General features: G+C 38.4%; 1 protein-coding gene across 1 annotated transcript; it reads left to right on the top strand.

The window, feature by feature from the left end:
- The first annotated feature begins 404 nt into the window (after nt 1-404).
- znf346 (zinc finger protein 346) lies at nt 405-5,747 on the top strand. Its single transcript, XM_033978558.2, has 8 exons — nt 405-489; nt 1,401-1,504; nt 1,720-1,809; nt 2,066-2,213; nt 2,723-2,874; nt 3,443-3,512; nt 3,594-3,693; nt 4,094-5,747. Exons 1-8 carry the CDS (start codon nt 432-434, stop codon nt 4,308-4,310), a joined length of 939 nt encoding a protein of 312 aa, XP_033834449.1. The 5' UTR covers nt 405-431; the 3' UTR covers nt 4,311-5,747.
- Nucleotides 5,748-21,197: the final 15,450 nt, after the last annotated feature.

Raw genomic sequence — 21,197 nt, 5'->3', positions numbered from 1 at the left:
AATTTTAATTGGGGCTTGAGGAAAACAGGCACCAGCCCTAACCTGTTCTATCAGGCCTGCCATAGGCTGCAGGCACTGAAAATTTCTAGTGACTATAGATGCAAGAACTCGCCACATTCTAACACATTTGTTTGTTTGCTATATATTAGTTAATAATATTAGCTAAATATTAATTTATGTCATCTGAAACCAAGCAATTGTCACGTGCAATCCATCAAGTTTAGGCTTCACGTGTCTAATTACTGTGTAAAAAGGTTTATTTCCCTTTTCTCTCTGAAATAAGTTTCTATTCCCCAATTTTACATTGAAATACAGTTTATATGAGGGAAAAGTAGTAAAACATACTGTACAGTCAGTGAGAAGTTTATTTTGAACAGGTAATCCTTTCATCTGTCTGTGCGCATGCGCGTTCAGAAGCAGCTGTGAGCGTCATGGCGGACACGATGCAAACCGATAATTTTCCTTATTTACCTTCGGGTTTAGCGGAGGGTAAGCCACTTTTCCTCATTAATCTTTTACCTGATACTATGGAGATGTGTGGATGCATGGCTCTAGCAGGAATGCCCTATTATTGCGGCAGCGGGCGCGTTTTAACTGCAGTACATGAACTCGGAGTGCAACCGGGTGCTAAGCTAAGCTAACTTAGCCGCAGCGCTCTTAGCTCCAAGGTCGACGAGAGCACGAAGCATCCGAGGTTTTTGGAGATCGGAGTGGTTTACTTACTAAGATTGGAATGACAACATACCAATCAAACATTTCTTGCACGATATAGCTGTTTCAATATAAACAAAAATACACAATGCAGGGCAATCTTATGATGTGAGAACTAGTTTTGCTTGCTCACAAAACTAAAAGGGTCTGTTCGCCCATTCATTAGTAAATATCGTTTCTGTTGAAACCGATCCTAATAATTTCCCTGGCGTTTGAGGAATGTACAATAGAAGAAATACACATTGCATTGTCTTGACAAACTGAGATTCCCCATAATGGGGGAATTTCATAAGTTTCAAATTTTTATCACATTATATTGAGTTATATCTTTGTGAACCCAGTGATAAGGAGGAATGTCAATTTAATGTAAAGTCCAATATTAAATCGTTGTTTGATTGTATTTTATATTATTATGTGTCCTTATACTGTATCTATGCAATTCCTCAGTAGTCCAGGTAGGTTCCATAGTGGTCCATGGGCATATACGAATCTATGTAGGATTATACTTGTTCTCATACAGCATAAGATCATTCTAAAGCTATGAAGCTAAGAAAGGTTCATTTATGTCCTGTCAATGTGACTTTTTTAGTATTGATACCTGTTTAAATGAGTTTCGACACCAGTTGTAGTATCGGCTTGGTATCTGATTTTATTCATTTTGACAATCCTATTTGTTCTTTTCTTTTCAGTGAATAAAATGATTGCGGAGCACAGCGACCTGTTTTCGGATACTCAGTGTAAAGTGTGCAGCGCTGTCCTCATTTCAGAGTCCCAGAAGCTCACCCATTATCAGGTCAATCTGTCCTACCAATGTACCCAACCTTTAATCTGTGGCAATGCGTTTTCATTTAGACAATACAGAGGAAGTCTATTTGGTATTTTGTTTACAACTTACAGGACTGCGAAGTATCTGTAACAAATCCTAATTAGATTCTTGAGGTTTCCTTGTGTAACACTGTTTTTGCACATGAAAAGTAAATGTTTCTTTCTGATCACTTCTGTATCCAGAGCAAGAAACACGCCAACAAAGTGCGACGGTACTTTTTTATTCAAAATGAAAATGAGCCGACGTTCAAGAAACCCTCAACAGATGACAATGTGAGTTAAGTCTAAAAGTGACAAAAATAGGGGTGCATGATTCAGGAAAATGTAGCAATATGGCTGTAAAAACTGCATTATTATTGCAATATTTTAATTTCACTTTTTGACTTGCGTATTGCAGTGATAATTCATTATTATAAATTAATGTACATTTTACCATATGTACAATTTAAGATTTGAATTTAATTTGAATTATTTTAGAAATTTTTGAATTAAAAATACATTTTTTTAGTGACTATGTCATGCTCCTCAGGACTGTAATAACGGAGAGACAGACCGGCACAAAGTATGTCTGGTGTGCAACATGACGTTCACCTCCCCGGTGATGGCAGAGTCCCATTATCAGGGAAAAGTCCATGCCAAGAACCTCCGCCTCAAGACTGTAGGGCCTCAGAACACAGGTATCTGCATCAAACAACTCATTTTGACTCACAGCAACATAATACCACTTCGTACTATTCAGTTCACACAAGTAACCCTGTCACAGAAAATCATGCATAATAGTAACACAGTGCCACAAGTCTTTTTGTACAATCAAATCAATCTCAGTGTGTTGTGTCCTAAAACAACTCCAATAAAGATGGGCTTTATGCAAAATAGACTTTTTTGAGCTGTCAACCATGTTATAACACTCCATTGTCAAAAACTTGCCTAAAGTGTTTTTTATACGTCATTCATGCGTATTTGAGTAATCTAGTGAGCTCTCCCGCACACTATTCGCACCCTTCCCATGGTTAGGGGTTCAATCCTGTCTGAGACTCAGCCCACAAGCCTACATAACCTATGGGGTTATGTTGTTTTTGAGAATATAGCACTTTCAAAACAGCAAAAGGTAGCATGGTGATGTAAATGTGTTAGGTGTTAGTAATTAAAACTCCAGAGAAGTTTAATACTTAATCTTTGTCTCCAGTCGCTCCTCAGATGACAGCGCCGCCTACAGTCCAAGCAAAGAAACAGAAAACGGAGGAGTCTCCACTGAACGACAAATCCAACCCCAACCACTTTTGTTCTGTGTGTCAGGCCTCATTCAACAACCCTATGATGGCCGAGCAGCACTACCAGGTATGATCCACTGGGAAAGAACTCCCTTTAAAGTGCTTATATTGCACTATTTTCTGATTTGTGTTGGAATGTTTTCAGTTTCTTTTCTGAAAGTGAAAACACTAATTCCACCTTGTGATGTCATGTGGCAATACAGGTGCTCCACTGTGTTTTTAAACTCCGTACACCTTCACTATAATCATTTGGATTATTTCAGCCCTGGAATCTCCTATCTCCACTGAACAAAAGGTAAAAGGTAGCTGTTGACTTAAACTATCATGACATCACAAAGGGGAACAGAGCATTTTGAGCTTTGGAGATTTAGCTAGACTAATAGTAAAGGACATGTATAAATGAAACAAAACACAACACCTGGCATGTTTTTGATGAGGTAACAATATTATAAAATGGCTTAAAGCTCTCAAGAATCCTTTTATGCAATAAAAGACATTTAAACTATAACCATGTAAAAATGCTTTATATATTGTTAGTGCATTACTCCTGGTGTACATGAGCTTTGATACAGGGAATTATTTGTTTATAAAAAAGCTTAACTGACTACACATCCACTACTTCTGTCTTTGTTCAGGGCAAGAAACACCAAAAACACTTAAAGAAACAGAAGCTGATGGAAACGTATGGTGTGGCGTCAGTTCCAGGTGAGAGCAGAGCACAGAGGGGACATGTGTTAAGAGTGAGATGGGCAAAGTCTGACCCGATCTGAACTTGTTCTCACACAGCGGCGATGTTAAAAGGCTATCCCTGTGTCATCTGTAAACTGCAGCTCAACTCTGTGGAACAGTACCAGTCTCACATTAGCGGAGCCAAACACAAGAACCAGTGAGTACTTCATTCATCAGTATTATTTATCATTATGGGCTGTTTATGGAGAGGATCTGTCTGTTCCTGGGGCTCAGATAATTTGTTTGCTCTAACCTGAAGGTCTGTGTTTTGATTCCTGCTACCATTACATATGACTGGCATTGTGTCATTAGGCAAAAAAAACTTTACTCCCAGTCTGCCCCAGGTTCAGGGGGACAGCTCACTACTTGACTGTAGCTGATGAGTAAATGATTATGTTGCTCATAAAGTGCAAAGCTTGCTTTGGTGATCAGCAGTTGTTCCCTACATGTTGAACATACATAAAATGCAGAAATGCCTTTAGGAAGGCAGTTTTCAATACTTCAATAATTCTTCAATAATTTAGAGTTTTGGACTAGATGTGATGTTTCTTTCTCAGACTGAAGAAGTCAGGGCTGGCTCCCTCAGACACCCTTCAGGCCTCAGATTCCTACAGCGGTGAGTATCGCGAGCAGCAGCTCTCTTATGGGGACGAGCAGCAGTTCGGAGCTCTGGACGTCCAATGGGAGAGCAATCCTTTTGCTGCGACAGATGAGAGCTATGCAGAGGAGGACCCAGGTTTCTGTGAGGAATACCAGAACCACTCTAAAAATTGAACATTTACACATGGACACTGTACAAAAGTGAAGGTTAGAGCTGAGCAACTCAACAGTTTTCTAGAAAATATGCTACAATATGCTTTATGGGTCTATTGTTTTACAGTCATTGTTTTACATTAACTTGACGTTCAGCCATGACTATGGCTCGCAGCTCTGTGTGTTTATTTTAATAGGCTGTGAAAATGATCAGAACAAATTTGTCATTTTTAAATGTTTGTTTAGAGGAAAGCGTCAATAGGAAATAACCTGCCTTGATCCTCATTGGCCCCCTCTCCTCAGTGGGCGGGAGTTACAAGAGAGGATTCAGAATTGGGTCATAGGATTGATTTCCATAGGAGGAATTGGATTAATGAATGTTAATGTGACTTTGAATTTTACAGATGTTTTATAATGATTATTATTATGTGTTTGCCACAGGAACCTTCATTTTATTAAAATGCTCTTCATTTATAAGAACGATTATTTTAGCTATTGGCAATTTCTATTTTGTTTCTTTTTATTTAATACTATTTATCATTTACTTCTTATACACTCATTCATTTTATCAAATGTTACTAACAGCACTTCTGTAGATTCTGTCCATAGCTGACAAGCGTGTTTCAACTGATGTCAAATTTGAAGATGTCAACAACTTTTATAAATGGAAGATAGGAAAATATAGGAACATTTTGTTAGGGCTTAACATTAACTTCATTTGCTGTCTGTCCAATTTTGAAATGCTACAAGCCCAATAGTGTTGTTTTGAATAGGTTGTTTGTGATCATCTTACTTGTTTGTTTTATTTATTGATACTTTTTTTTTCTCAAATCACGATGATCACACAATTAACTACTAAACTATTAACATAGAAGTTAAAAAATATGTGTAACTGCTCTTAGTGACTAGTGTTAGCATAGCAAAGTTGTAACTAGCTGGTAGTTAGCATTTGGTTAATGTTAAGCCCTGATCAAGGTCCTGCATTCTTTGGTCTGATTGTTCACTATTGGTTCATGACGTGCATTTGTATTGGATTGTGAACACTATTTGTGCTTTACTTTTTACAGTTGTGTTGTTTTTGTTTTGTTTTTTTACTACTGGCCAGTCAAGTCTTTTTTTTTTTTTTCCCTAAACAAAAGGTCTCGGTCGCTGCTTTAGTTCTGTCTCTGTTCAAATGATATACCTACTTATATCAAATGCGATATAAGTAGGTATATCAAGAATGGCTTCAAGTCTGTCTTTTTTTTTCCTCAAAGGAGAACATAAATTTGGCCAGTTGAGAAATTATAATCCAACCCACCAACCATGTTGATGTGGTGTAGAGTGCAGGAGGGGGACCTGTAGTGGTGACATTTTTGTTTGATAAAACAAGGACTTGTAAAACTGTTAAAGTGGCTTGTAAAGACATTTCAGAGAAGTGGCTGAAGTGTATCAAATAAAATGTTTGTAAAGAATGCATCATTGTCTCTTGTTTTTAGGCCTTAAATAATTCAAAGCAAACATGAGTAAGAGGCATGAATTATTTGTACAAACTAATCCATATTGAGGTATTATTATATGTTGCTAACAGTATTATTTGTCATTTTACTCATTTTATGTGTTTATCTATACAGTCACCACATCAAAACTGGGACTAAACTGTCAGTAAACCTGGAACTAAATCTGAACTAGACCAGGCTTGAATCAGGACAGAATAGGACCAAGTCAACATTAGGCCTAATTCTGGGCCCAAACTAGAAGGGCTGTAGTTCTTAAGTTGCTTAGTCTCAGTCAACCAAAATGTGTATATGTTGTATTAATAATTTTAGTTTAAATGTATAAAGAACAACAGAATGTTGAATGTATAAGGGACAACAGCAAAAGTGAGTTAGCAGAAACTTTGCCATTCATATTTAAAAAAGCTGATTAAACCCTCATGAATCTCAAATTTAATCTGTCTTTATACAAACTCATTGTACGTACATTCCTAGTACTTTTTCTGCATAAATAGCTGTTTTTGCATGAGCTTCCATGTAGGTGTCTTGTGAGTTTTGATCAGATACATAGAAAGAGGTAATAGTTTTATTTGAATAATCAGTCTGCAGGTGTTTAGTCTACCAAGGTTTCTTTAGTCGACTACAGCCCTACAAACCAACACTAGAGTGAGCATATCCTTGGTATACTGGTGTACATACCTGTGTCCACAAGATGGTGTAAAAACTCTTTTTGCACAAGGCTGATGATTTTGGAATCTGTCTTCAGTTGACTTGAGGACTTTTAGAGTTGTGTTTCTATTTGCATATATAATTATAAAGTATGAATGTCTGTAATCCCTCAGTCGTCCAGGTCTGATCCATAGTAAAAAGTTGTAGGAGTGAAGACGTTTCACTGCTCATTCAAGAAGCAGCTTGGATGAGCAGAGAAACGTCTTCACTCCAACTTTTTGTCCAGTTGTCAGGTTTAACTTTGGCTTTTACTATATAAAGTATGAATGAATATAAGCTTTTCATGCTTATGTAACAGTGTAACATTTGAATTAGCGGTGGGCGACATGTCAAAAAATTAATAAACCAAATAACTGAAAATATCTGCTGTTTCTGAAGGTTTGCTCTTCATTGTGATTGGCTATATCCAGCTGTCACTCCCAATAGGAGTGAGTGGTGGAGTATCTGTTTTTAATCATAAAGCTGCATTAAACAAAACAATATGGTGACCAAAAATAACATATTACCAAAGGGATGAGATCACAATTCATTTTTATCACTATATTGCCCACCCTTGATTTGATTCCTAATTAATGTTTTGAATTTTTCCTTTTTCTTTTTTTAAGTCCTCTCAAGTGCCTTTTGGCCAGGATTTTCTCACAAAAGAGAGTTTATTTCAAGTGACTTCCTGGTAAAATAAAGGTTACATAAAAAATAAATAAAAAACAGTGATAATCAGCAATGAGCTTAGATCTCAACTATACCATGGTGTGCACAGTGGTTTGTGTTGGCTCACAGCGAGGTCTTGGGTTCAATTCCATGTATTTCCAAAGGTTATGCAGGCCTCCTATGGGTGCTCCAGCTGCAGAACTGACTTCATGGGAGATTTAAAATAAATATCCAAACTGAAAATACACAAATGTTGAACCAGATTATAATTTGGTGGTGAGGTCACAAACTTGACGTGTTACACTCAAAGTCCTTTCAACTGACAACAGTCACGTTTTTATGGTTGAATAATGGCACCACTTTCTAAAGCAGATGAGGAAAAAAAATCCTTTCAGCCAGTTTTATTTGTGCTAAAAGAGAAGATATTCAACTTTGTGCCAGTCTTTGCTTCATGTGGGTAGAGCCAGTAATTGTGGATGTATTAACCCTAATTCTGGATGAAATGTCTAAGGATACTATCCAGGATTTTGATCTAACCAGGGAGACTGAAGGAGTTTAATTTTACGATGAAATGTCTAAAAAGTAAATACACAAATATTGAACATGAAAATTTCTATTACTGACCTGACCCAAAAAGTCAAAAATCTGGATTTCAGCAATGTTAATTTGAGCTGCTCCCGTCTGTGTTCAGTACTGATCTACAGAATGTAAAATGTAAAGAATGTGATGTCATTTTAAAATCAGTATTTGTGGCCAATTGAGTATTTGCATCTGTACCAAAAGTTTGTCTATAGATACATGCAGACTTGCCCCCATGACCATACCTCAAAACTGGAGCTCAACCTGGACTAGAGAAGGATTAAACCAAGTCTGCGTCAGGACTAACTGGGTTTAAACAAGAACATACAGGTACAGCCTCTTTACCCTGTCTAACACAGTTTAATTAGGTTCTGAACCAAGAATAAACCAGGTCTATGTTAAAAATAAACTGTGTTGAAACAAGAACTGAAGTGATCACTTTTACTGTTGTCATTTTCCCATGATGCCGCTGGTGTGACCCGTGCTTTCTTCCCCGTTGTAGGAGTCTAAAGTCTTTATCACGGCTGTCTCTCTGATTGACATGTCAATGTCAGATGGCGTGCACGTGTAGGGTATGACCGTGCATGTAGCGATACATTTATCAGTCCATTCCATTCTCAAATGTTATTCCATCTGGAAATGTTAAAATGTGAAAGTTGAACAGTATCATACATTTAAAGAAGAAGTATTGTGCTTCAGTCTGTTTTAATCTATGACACATGTGGATCATTAGGTCATATCATTAGATTTATTTTTCATTTGCACCAAAGTAGCTGCGTCGCTGCCAATCCTAGACGTATCACTGTTTAAGGAAATAAAACTGGTGAATGAAATAAGTACAGATCAGTGGGTATATACCGCTGACAGTGAAAATTTGGGTGGATCGGAGCAATGCCGTCTTGAATACAAGAGAAAAAAAGATTACTCAGACATGCATCACTCTAAATGTATATATGCCTCCTTTAAAACATAAATGACAAAGCTAATTGTAATACTTGTGTGGAGTGTGCACGTGGGGTTTGGGGTATGAGCGTGCACGTGCGACTGGCTGTGGGTGGGACAAAGCCTGGCTGAGGTGATGGACAGACAGGGGCTAAAGGACATGTCTCTGGCCCCTGTGTGTCTCAGAAAGGGACAATGATCCAGAGACGGGATGCTTCCTCACACATCAGTCACCCCCAAACCAAAGGCTTATTCAGGATTCTGCAATGGGGTGATGTCATAATCGCTGTTGGAGGGCAAGGACCATTTCGCATTAGGCAATTATACTGAAGAAATATTCAAGTCAAAATTCTAAAACTGATAAACTGTTGTTTCTAAAACTACTGTTTTGGTTTGGTATAATAATTTCACCTTACATACTGCAATCACAACTGAACTTGACATGCATTAACCTGCATATAGAGGGCGCGTGCAAGTTTTTCTCATTCTCTGTATATGGACAGGCTGCACTAGCACTGAATGACTTTCTACTGGGGTTTAGGTAGTGAGGATTCAGTTCAGAGAGAGTCCTTTTAGGTAAACCAACTGGATTTCAGCGTGGAAACTGTCAAACCAAATAATGGAAATGTGAGCCTCAGTTGATTGGAAAACTGAAAGACAGTGAGTCAGTGGTTAGAGCATTGTCCCCCAGCCCTAAGCAGGACCGATTCCTGCTTGGATCAAGTGCTGTTGTTGTGTCCTTAGGAAAGACACATTGTGCACACCATGGTGGTCAGAGAGGCTGATGGTGCAGATTGGTAGCCTCGCTTCTGTCTACCTTGTGGTTACAGTAGTTGACCACCACTGAGTGTGGAATGAATAGCTCAGTGTAGCACTTTGAGAAGCTTCGACAGGCCTGTAAAGCACATTACAGGTAAGACATCATTATTATTATCAAAACCTCTTGAGAATCAAAACACAAATTATAACATAAACAACTTGACTATATTTGATTTGAACTACCTCATATCTGGGGAGTTAGGTAATGTTTATGGAATTTAAAATCAAAGTCTTACATACAATTCCTTTAAGTTATGTTGAGTTACTTATGTTATACCCAATGAAACAGAACTGAGACATTAACAAGTAAATAATGATCAGTATTCTATATAGATCATCTCGAGTACAGTGTCAACAAACAGCCAAATCTCTCAAGTATTTCTGTAGTGTTTACAAAATAAATACTTTACACAGCAATTTTCTACCTCACACTCCATACACACACACATGCACCAGGGTAACTTTGGAGGCAATGTGTGTGAAGTGTCTTCCTCAAAGATGTATGTGGAGCTGGGATCAAATCTTCTGATCACTTTAATATCAGTCCATCTCTAATTGAAAGAGACATAAATAGTCCCTGTCTTCAATGTGAGAAACATCTGAAAACACGTCTTCAGTTTGCCTCTGTGTGTGCTGCTGCCTAAGGTCTTGTCGGGTTGTTTTTGCATCATTAACTTGTTTAGTCCTCATTCTCAGACCTGGTTTAGTCCTGGTTTTGTTCTGCTGGACTCTTGTTAGACCCTGTGTATTTGAGGAGTGACCCGGAGCTGTCTATGTGCTGGGCTCAGAGACAGACAGTCTGACTCTCAATGTGCAAAAAAGCCCACCATACTAACACGAGGGTAACCACCAACCACCTGCCCCTCCTCTGGTAAACTGGGTCTGTTCTGAATAAGCCAAAACCACATGTGTCTATAGGCTGCGTTCAAGTGAAATCACAATATTGGAGAATGCTTTGCGCTGGAGGACAGTAGATATTTCTTTCAGTGAATCTCCCACAGAGTTATATAGACCCCTACCCTCCATCTGAATTTATGACCCCAACCTGCAGTATTTTCGCTTAGTAGTGAAAAATCACTTCTGGAGAGCTACAAATGAATAGTTTTTGAATAGTAGTTTTCAGACATGGATTGCCTATGTATTTTTACAGTGCAACAAACAAAAAGCTTTTTCTACTTTAGTACCATCCAACAATATTAGCAAAAAGCACTAAATGGTATAGAGACGGAGCCAAAAACACTCAAAAACTCAAGATGGCGGCGCAGTGTGAGACAGACTGACTGGCTGCTGCAGACAGATAAAGATCATGGAGGTCTTCACTTTTAATTAACCCTCATTTTCTGTGTTTCTCAAACTGTGGTTCAGGGTCCAAGTGTGAGTCGCCATTAAAAGTGAGCTATCCATGCTTTTTAGTGACACTACACAGAAAAAAGGAATAAAAGTGAAATTATTTGAAATTCAGACCGAGCACGACACAAAGCGCCAACATGTTAAAGGTGCACTATGTAACTTTTATGGCCATAGCCTGAAATTTTCCACACTGTAACAATAAATCCATCAAATCAGTCAGTCTGTCAGGTCAGCTCTGTAGAGAAAGTGAGCTGCTGACCATGTTGACAATGTACTGAATAATTAGGATGCTCAGAATGCATACGGTAAATGAGGACACTGCAAACTATTTAAAATGAGCTACTTCTGTTATTCACATTTTTAAGATAGTAAAAAATGACACCTTTAAGCCGACAGGAGCAGACAGGAACGGGGAGACAGCAGTTAATGTTCCTCCTTATCTGAGGTTCTTAGCTCCAACAGCCTGAGGCTCAAACACGGACTGTACTCAACTGATCCAGATAAAGACTTTGAGTTTTGAAAGGGATCATTAACCAAACGTGATAAGAATCAGCCTAATGTGTCAAAGAAAAGGGACTCATAAGTAAACAGCCATATGGAAACGATAACAATAAAATACCAAATCAGACTGAACAAAACATGTACACAGAGGCTAAACCCATACCAGCACTACCAAAAAGGAATAACTACTATCTGAAAATGTGAGTCAGGCCTCTGCTCAAAGCCAATCTGTTTAGTTGTATATATGATTGAAATGTTTTATCTGCATTCTTCTTTAGAAAAAACACACACTATACAAAATTAACTTTTTGGAGCGTTTAACCATCTTATATTGTTGTCCCTTCATTAAAAACACACCTCGAGTTGTATTTTTACTTCATTTACAGTTGTTTCATGAATCCCTTAATCCAGAGTCATCTATGAACACTCAAAAAAGTTTTGTTGTTTCATAGGTAAAAATCCAGACTTTTCCAATGCTGGTTCTAAGCCCATAAACCATCACCGGACTCATTCTGCAGCGTGTTGTGTTCAAATGAAGGCATGCATTTATGGGGGATGAGGATATTATTTGTTTACTGATTTTTGCTGTCTTAGAAATTTGAAAATAACTAGTTCATGTTAAGTGGTTTGTAGCAGTCCAGAGTTATTCCTCATGTTTAATAAAATAAAACTGATTTTATTTTATTAAATGAATGAACAAATAAACAAACAAACAAAAAATGTATGCATAATATATGATATAATATTGTATCATTGCTTGTATCCAGAATACACACTTCTTCAATACTTAAAAAAAAATGTAAGTCTGGTCACTGCTGAATCTCTGTCAATCTCAGGTGAGAGAAATTTTATTTTGTTTGTAAATGATATGTGACCAATGAGCTCCTTCCTTTCATATGTGTCACTGAAATAGATCAATCTGATTGCACGATCACGTTTGAGACTATGTCAAAGCACAATGGAGAGCATGGGGATCAGACTGATATCCCTTTGTGTAAAACATACTTAGATATTATTCTGGATTTGCCTGGCAAATCTATAATATTATACTATTTTAGATATTCTCACTCACTGTTCACTTAATGATATAAACTTCAAACATTCAAACACATTGAAACATTATATATTGAAACATGAAATATTATAACTTTTTTTTTTAGGCTGACCTAAAGCCAGTCATTTACATTTTAAGATGATCTATGTCATTAGATGTAAAGTTGTCATAATAAATTTAAGTACAGTCAGCATCTCATTTCTTCAGGGAAAAAGCTCTAAATTAGACAAAATCCAGATTTTGATACTGGCTCCATCAGAATCACCCTGTGTACAACCAGTGGTCCGTACCCCACAGTCTGAGAACCTCCCGTTTCCCTGGACCTCAGCACTTCCTCTGCTCCTCTGGTCTGTATCATTTAGTCTGTTCTGGGAGCCATTACTGCAGCGCTGATGCTCCAGATTGGACCTTATTAAACCCAAAGTGCGTCACAGAAGTCCCGACCCAGATCCAGGTGGTGATTTTGGACGTTTAAAGACTTCCGACTTCCTAACGCAACATATTTAGGGAAGCTTGACAGTAAAACGCTGCAACCCTCTGCTCCATCTTCACCGCAGCAGCAGAACTAGCCTCAGTCTCTCCATCTCTTCCTATTTACCACAAGTATATGTCAATCAAGTCCTCTCTTCCTCTCCTTTTGGATGTTGCTACCTGCTCAACCTCTAAGTGCTAAAGCTTGCCTAAACTCTTCTGGCTTAATATTACACGTAGGTAAAGATGTACTATGTAACTTTTCTGATGGGGAACCTGTCATGTACTTTTCTCCAAAGAGATGTAATGTTCTACAGTGTTCTATAGCATGTTTTTATTGCTAAAAAATACAAAAAAAGTCTTACTATAAATGGGTTTACCCTTCTACAAATCTGACCGGTAACTTGACCTAGCGGTGCAACCTGTTTGTTTCCTTGGAGAAAGATTGTTAAATGCCTTACTATTGAATATTCCAGGTAGAGCAATAGCATTTATGAAGACAAGTAGAACCTCCATCAGAAAAGTTACATAGTGTGCATGTGCTCCCTGTGGCAGAGTGGTTAACCTATCTCTAAAGAGGTTGTTGGTTAGACCTCTTATGTCTCTAAATCCCTGTCTTTGTTACCATGTGCTGTCCTCCTCTTCCTCCCAACCAAAGACATAATGCATCTAACTGGGATAGAATCAATGTTTGTTTTGGTGCTTGGTGATTCTGCAGTTCTTGTATTTCCGGATGGCATTACACAAACAGGCCTGTACATCGGGGTGTTACTGGTTTAGGATGTGGTTGTAATGTTATGGTCTATTCCTCTCAGAGATTTATGAGGGTCTTGTTTTGTCCACAGTTTCCTCCTCACTGTCTCCAAAACAATGCCCTAAACCAGAATATGGTGCCCTCAGAGTCAGTCACTATGTTTACATAAATGCCAGGAAACCGCATAACCGGCTTAGTTCGATTTAAACCGATACCCAAACTGCATGTAAACCTCGGAACTATGATTGAAGTGTTTGGTTTGAATTTCCCAGATCTCAATAACACATCTGGAAAAGTCGATACTTACTCGGATGTCCCCTGCATGTAACAGCACAGTCCGATTCACATTAGGCACAGACTAGGAGAGGTATTCAACTGCATGAGGTAAGAAACTGGTGGGAAAATATTAGCCATGTGATTGAACTCGTTCACACTTAGGTACTTAGGTCAACAGTGATGACAAACAACGGCCTCTCCACCAAGGAAGTATTAGTGCTAATACTACATACTAGACACCTGAATATCTCCCCCATCTGCACCTATTTGGTTCTTTGACCTGCAGGTAGTTTGGGAGAAGAGTGGTCCAACAAACTTTATTACAATATAAAAAAGTCTTGAAAAATAAGAGCCATATTCAGTATTATATTATTTTTCAGTATAAATTCTTGGTCAATTTTCAATACTAGTTTTACTATCGATTAGTATCTGGATAATCATTTTTGATGCCCCTGCTTAGAGTTTCTCATCCAATCCAGAGACTTAAAATGTATGTGATGCAAATGTTTTTTGTTTTGTTTGTTTGTTTGTTTTGTTTTTTTGTATTGTAGACTGTTTAAAAATTGGGAAGAGTATGGCCATCTGAATACTGAGAGAAAAAAAAAAATCTTTTGGAGTCCCCTCTCATTTGAGGGTTCCATAATTTGAGTTAATTTGCTTTTTTCTTTTTTTTTTTGGCAATTTTGCTATTTATCTAGCTACCACAAGAAGGTGAAAAACAAAAACAAATCTGAAGGAGTAGTACAAGAAACACAAATATTTAATCATTTCATATTGTCAACAAAAATCTTGTGCCACTTGCTCACAGTGGAAAGAGTAAAGCTAAAACTTTCACACAACCTAAAGAGAACATTATTCACTGTCAAATATGTTACAATATATATGAGTAGTAGTCAGATTTTTAAAAAAAAATTTTTTTTTAATTAAAAGCACATTCAAACGAAGTTCAAGTTCTACCCACCTCTGTTATTCCTCCAGCTAGGTACTCCTGACAAAGAACTTGACTTAGATCAGTAAATGATTCCATAGGATGGTACAACTATTGTGGCTTTTCTGTTCATTTTAAACAGTTTACAGAGGTCCAAATGGACATGCAACCATTTTATAATTGCTGACAGTACACAGTAGACTTATTTTAATCTCATGAGCTGCTTATGCAATGTATTTGCACTGGGGCAAATTTTGCTCATGCTTGTACATGAAACAAGGCCTTTAACTACTTTAAATGAGTTCTTTTCTGGACAGTACATTAAAAGAGGACTTCAGAGCTCTGCCTGTTTGTGGATGGAGGAGTGTATTCTGTGGTTGAGGCTGGATCCTGGATTAAAGGGGGCACTGAGGAAAGGGCGTGTTTGTGGCTTGGACCTCCAAATCTAAGACTGAAGGAGGCCTACACTTGTGTTATGAACAGTTTTGGGAGGAATACTTTGAAGAATACAAAATTTAGAAAACTAGAAAAAAACTTGTATTTTACATTTCTACCATGTTATAACATCCCCTCATCAAAAACATGCCTGAATTGGTTTTATGTGTGATCCATGCATGTTTGAGCAATTTAGCAATCTCACTCAGGCAGTACGATCCTACCCAAACCTCAGCCCACCAGCCTACGTGCCCTCCTACACAAGATTTTTTAATAACTATACATAAGCAAGATACAAAAAAATAACTATGACTTCACAAACCTGATGCAGTAGTTTCACTGTGATGTGATAGCGCTCTGAAGGGGGAGTGCGGAGAGCAACGGGAGGGAGGACTCTGAAAATGAAACTCATTTACATGTTAATGCATTGTTTTTGGCAAATATAGCATATTGAAAACAACAGGTAACATGGTGGTCAAAATGTGTATTTGATATATTCCATAGAAGTATAATACCCCCTCTTTAAGTATAATGATGTTAACTATGTTTGAAATGAATACTCTATGCACTTTAAGCTCCATGAGGTGAGAGGAATGTCCGACATGTGTCATAACCAGCACTGGGCCAGATCCTGGGCCAGTGTGAGCAGTTTGTTGGTTCAGGGCTGGTTTGTTTGTGGAGTGCAGGAGGCCAGGAAGTGCCCCGTGTTTATTTTAATTTGGATGAAAACAGCTCAGACTCCCGGGCGCAAGATTCAGGTGAGGTCCCCTTTAAAGGCACAGAGAAGGCATTTCAGATGACATCACAATAACATTCTTCAGACTTATTAACAGAATTAACAGGACTGAAATAGAGGCAGAGAAAATTTAGTACCTGCTTTTTTTTTTTACAGTTTCAAGAATGTGAAAAACAGAACTAGTTCATTTTAAATGGTTTGTAGTGGTCTAAAGTTATTCCTCACTTTTCTAATGCATTATTTAGCCTCCAAATGATTCACACCGATGAGTTTGTGACCACTTTTCACAACTTTCAGAAGCCAGAGCAGTCATTCGTCATGGTAATGCTAACAACAACTAGCATGCTAACAGTGCATCAGCCTTAATTTCTGGTTCGCGGATGATAAAAATGCTTTATAATTGGATGCAAACAGCAGATAGCAATCTAATTTTTTGGGTGTGGTCACTAGTATAAATCATCTAGTAAATACTGCTGTTCTATCTTTGGGCAGGACACGTCACCCAACTTATCAATATTTGCAAGTTGTTTTTTAAGAGTAAGTGGTGGTTAGAGGGGCAGATTGACTACATGGAAAAGCACTACACACAACGAATACATCATTTAAAGATGTTTTTATTTCATATTTCTTGTAAAGCCTTGGCATCTCTACTCAAAATATAATAAAAGGAACCAAACCTATTCTAAACCACTCCAGGTATACAGTCTAGTCTTGTGAAGAAGTATTTGCCCACTTCCTGATTTCTTTTGTTATCTGTTTCAAATCATCAAACAAAGATAACTCAAGTACACATAAAATCCAAAGAATCAGCCATCCAAAGACATTCAGGAGCAGATAAGAAGAAAAGTAATTGGCATGGCTCAGTCTGGAAAAGGTTATAAAGCCATTTCTAAATCTTTGGGACTCCAGCGAACCACTGTGAGAGCCATTATCCACAAATGGAGAAAGACACAATGGTGAACCTTCCCAGGAGTGGCTGGGCCACGAAAATTACCCCAAGAGCACAGCAATGACTGATCCAAGAGGTCACAAAGGAACCCAGAACAACATCTAAACAACTGCAGGCCTCACTTGCCTCAGTAAAGGTCAGTGTTCATGACTCAACCATAAGAAAGAGACCAGGCTAAAATGGCATGTATGGCAGAGTTCCAAGGTGAAAGACACCGCTGATAAAAAAAAAGAACATAAAGGCTTATTTGACTTTTGCCAAAAAAACATCTTGATGATCCCCAAAGCTTTTGGGAAAATATTTTCTGGACTGATGCGACAAAAGTTGAACTTTTTGGAAGCAACACATCCTGTTACATCTGGCGTAAAAGGAACACAGCATTAGAGAAAAAGAACATCATGTCAACAGTGAAACATGGTAGTGTCATGGTTTGGGCTTTGCTACTTCAGGACCTGGATGACTTGCTGTGATTGAAGGAACATGAACTCTGCTCTCTACCAACAAATCCTGAAGGAAAATGTCCGGCCATCAGTTTGTGACCTCAAGCTAAAGCGCACTTGGGTTCTGCAGCAGGACAATGATCCAAAACACACCAGCAAGTCCACGTCTGAATGGAATAAAAACAAACAAATTGAGGCTTTTGGAGTGGCCTAGTCAAAGTCAAGACCTGAACCCTATAGAGATGCTGTGGCATGACCTCAAAAAGGTGGTTCATGTTCAGAAACCCTTCATTGTGGCTGATTTAAAACAATTCTTCAAAGAAGAGTGGCTCAAAATTCCTCCATAGTGATGTGAAAGACTCATTGCCAGTTATCACAAACGCTTGACTGCTGTCGTTGCTGCTAAGGGTCATTCAACCAGTTATTAGGTTTAGGGGGCAATTACTTTTTCACATGGGCCTTGTAGGTACAGATGGCTTTTTTACCTTAATAAATAAAATCAGCACTTAAAATATTTTGTGTTTACCTGTGAGTTATCTCTGTCTAATATTTAAGTTTGCTTGATCTGAAATGGCTAAGAGTGACAAAGGTGCAGAAAAAGTAAGAAATCAGTATGGGGGCAAATACTTTTTCACAGCACTTGTAAATGGCTGTCACAGCACCGTAACTAAGTAAAGCAGGACTGCACAAGTACTTGACCAAACCAAGACCAAACCAGAAGACCAGAGATGGCCTAAACCAGTACTAAATTTGGACTAACGATCATTCTCATACCTGAAAAGCAATTTGGGCCATTGTTTGTCTTTAGGGTAGATGTGACAGTGAGGAGTGATTGAGAGACAGTCTCCATTTCCTAGAGTAAAATGTCCTAAAACTGCCCTCAGGACCAGTCTCAGGCCAGGTTCAGACTGGGGCTAGTCCAGTCTTATCTGTACAGGCCCCAGGATGTCAGTGCGGGATAATCATGTTTACTGTCCTCAAGGAAAGAAGGGACGGGTTTAGCTCTAGTTTGGTCCTGATTTTGTGCTGGTTTAGACCTGGGTTTGTTCTGAGGTTGGGTCCTGATTTATTTCTGGTTTAATGAGGACATCATGTAAAATATAGTTTTATAAGCTTTTAAACACGTTATAACAGTGTTGTTTCCTAATCATTAAAGATGCAGTATCTGATTTCTAAAATATGTGAAAACTAGAACTATTCATTTAAAATGGTTTGCAATGGTCCAAAGCTATTCCTCACCCAAACAACATGCAAAAAAACAAACAAAAAACAAACAAACTAGTATGCTAACAGTGCACCTCCTGATTAATAAAACACTTTATATTTAGATTGTGACAGTACAGCGAGCTGCTTATACAATATATCTGTACTGGGGCAAGACACATTTTGCTTAAATACATGGGAAAAAATGGGTACAGGGCATGTCTTTCTTTCTTTCTTTCTTCTTTATTTGTCAGGGACCATGTACAAATTAATTAATCTTACAAAGACAGGATGATTTGTACCAGATTCAGCTACTGCTACTTTCCATTTGCATTCCCTGGAAGTTAAGCATTATAATTTGACGTTTGAGTAATCCTGAGTGCTTAGAAAATTGCCGTTTTCACATTTCCTTATCCTCGAGCAAGATCACTTATAGCTTAATCTGGGTAAAAGTTTGTAAAAATCTCACATTGCAATCTAAACAAGTATTTCATTAATCAAGAGAATAATTGCTAAACTAATCAATTAGCTAAATAATTGTTAGATGCAGTGAGTAGAACATGGTGTCAATACTGGCGTGTTCTAAAATCTAAATTTCAGAATGGTCAAGTAATGAAACATAATATGCCAAAAATAAAAAGCACCGTATCTTTAACTTTTCAAGGTATAGATTCAATCATTACAATTATTACAAGCCAAATACACAAATTTAAAGTGAAAAAATCCAGACTTGCATTGAGTGTTTGGAGGTGATCGGAGGGGCCAGTGGCACGGTTTAGCTACAGCATCGCTGTCATTCATTCGTGTTTTTTCATCTCATCCCTCAAGCAAGACTGGCCCCTTTTTATTTCCGAGGCAGAGGGACAGGAAGTGTGACAAAGAGACACGAAATAGGACAATCCGGAGGTGGACAGTGAACAAACTTGAACAAAAGCTTTGAGCGACGTATCTGTGTTTCTCTGAATGAGCCAGGGCCCACAGCCTGAAGAGAGAGAGAGGAAGAGAGGGAGGAGAGAGAAAGGGATGAAGGGGGGAGAGCGAGAGAGGGAGGGAGAGCAAGTAAGAAAGAAAGATTTAGAAGAGGAGCGGGAGAGAGAGACAGTATGAAAGAACGGGAGAGAAAAGGAGTAGAGAGAGAGTAAGAAAGAAAGAGGGAGAAAGAGAGAGGAGGGGCGTGTGTGCTACCCCTATCCCCTACCTAAGAGTGAAACAGAGAGAGAAAGGGGGTAGTTGTGTGCTCTTCGTCACTCCCCCCGCCTGTACCGGGCCCTGGTCAAGGTCAGTGTGAGTGAATAGGGCCCATCCACCTGCAGCAGGGGCCCCTCTCACTCCAGGGGCTCCTCTGAGACAAAAGACCCACTCCAGTACATTTAAATACAAGTACAAGCAGGGCAATTACCCAGGCAGCATAACACCACACAAAACCGGACCCTGTGCAGAGGATTTGGACATTGTTTGGCCGGATTACAAATGTCATATCATGTTTTAGAGCTTTTGTTGTTATAATGTACTTTATGTCTCCAAAAAAATACACTAAAAATGTCAAATTTAAATGTGTACTATGTAATATTTTCTGATGGAGGAAACACCACCTGCTTGTCTCCATGGAGATGTGATTGCTATGCCATTAAAGTATGCCATTTAACTTATGTATCAAGTATTTTTGGGCAATAAAACACCTGTAATTATGGTAGTAAGCATGGGTCACTGGACACATTTTCTGACTGGAACAACAACGTGACCCTTGATGGAATCTTTTCACTAACAGATGTGATGCAGGGTTTAATTTGATCTCTTACCATCTGCTATTTGTGGAAATATGTTTGGAAATGACTGAGTCGACAATATTGTGTGTAAAATGTAAGGCACAGTATAATGTGCTGCTAATTAAGCATCTCACAGGCTACACTACCTACTCTCACCAGCAGAGGGCAATAGACACCAAACACACTCTCTAAATGCGGAAAAATCGTTTATCCATTATTTGGGTGAAAGTAAAATATTTCTGCCAAGTTGTTTGGATTATTTCCTGTCTTGAAAAAGATTATGTTATTTTATTTAGAAGTTGTAGTAAACCTCTCATAAATCTCCTGCACATGTGGAAAAATAAATAAATATGAGTGACAAAATTAGCTGCAGGCATTTCAGTGCATGTATTATCATTAGTCATTTAGGGTTGTAGTGAATGGTTCTCCCAAACAGAGAAACCGTTCAGGTCAGCACCATCTGCATCATGACCTTTCACCCCTGCCCCCCCGAGACCCTTAAAGAGAGTCCCATAAGATCACACCTGGACCGGACCTGATCCTCGTCACAGTCCGGTTTTAATGACAAACAAAACAACCATAACCACCTTTCCCTGGACAAATGTGGTTCTGTGAATGGGTCATTGTGATTGTGTGATAGTTGAAGAGGCACAGATTGGCAGCCTCATTTATGCTGCCCTGCTCTAGGGCACCTGTGGCTTCAGAAGGAGAATACTGGCATCAGATGTGACTAACAAGTCACTGAATAATGCACAATATTGTTAACTTGGCAAGTCAAAATACAATTTTCTTTCTCTCTACAAAAATGGTTGTAAATGGCATGTGGATTAACCCAAGAGAAGGATAGGGTAAG

This window comes from Periophthalmus magnuspinnatus, chromosome 14 (genome assembly GCF_009829125.3).
Source record: "Periophthalmus magnuspinnatus isolate fPerMag1 chromosome 14, fPerMag1.2.pri, whole genome shotgun sequence".
NCBI classification, from domain to species: domain Eukaryota; kingdom Metazoa; phylum Chordata; class Actinopteri; order Gobiiformes; family Gobiidae; genus Periophthalmus; species Periophthalmus magnuspinnatus.
Note: the sequence above shows the minus strand (reverse complement) of the source record. Positions and strands in the feature narration are given on the sequence as shown.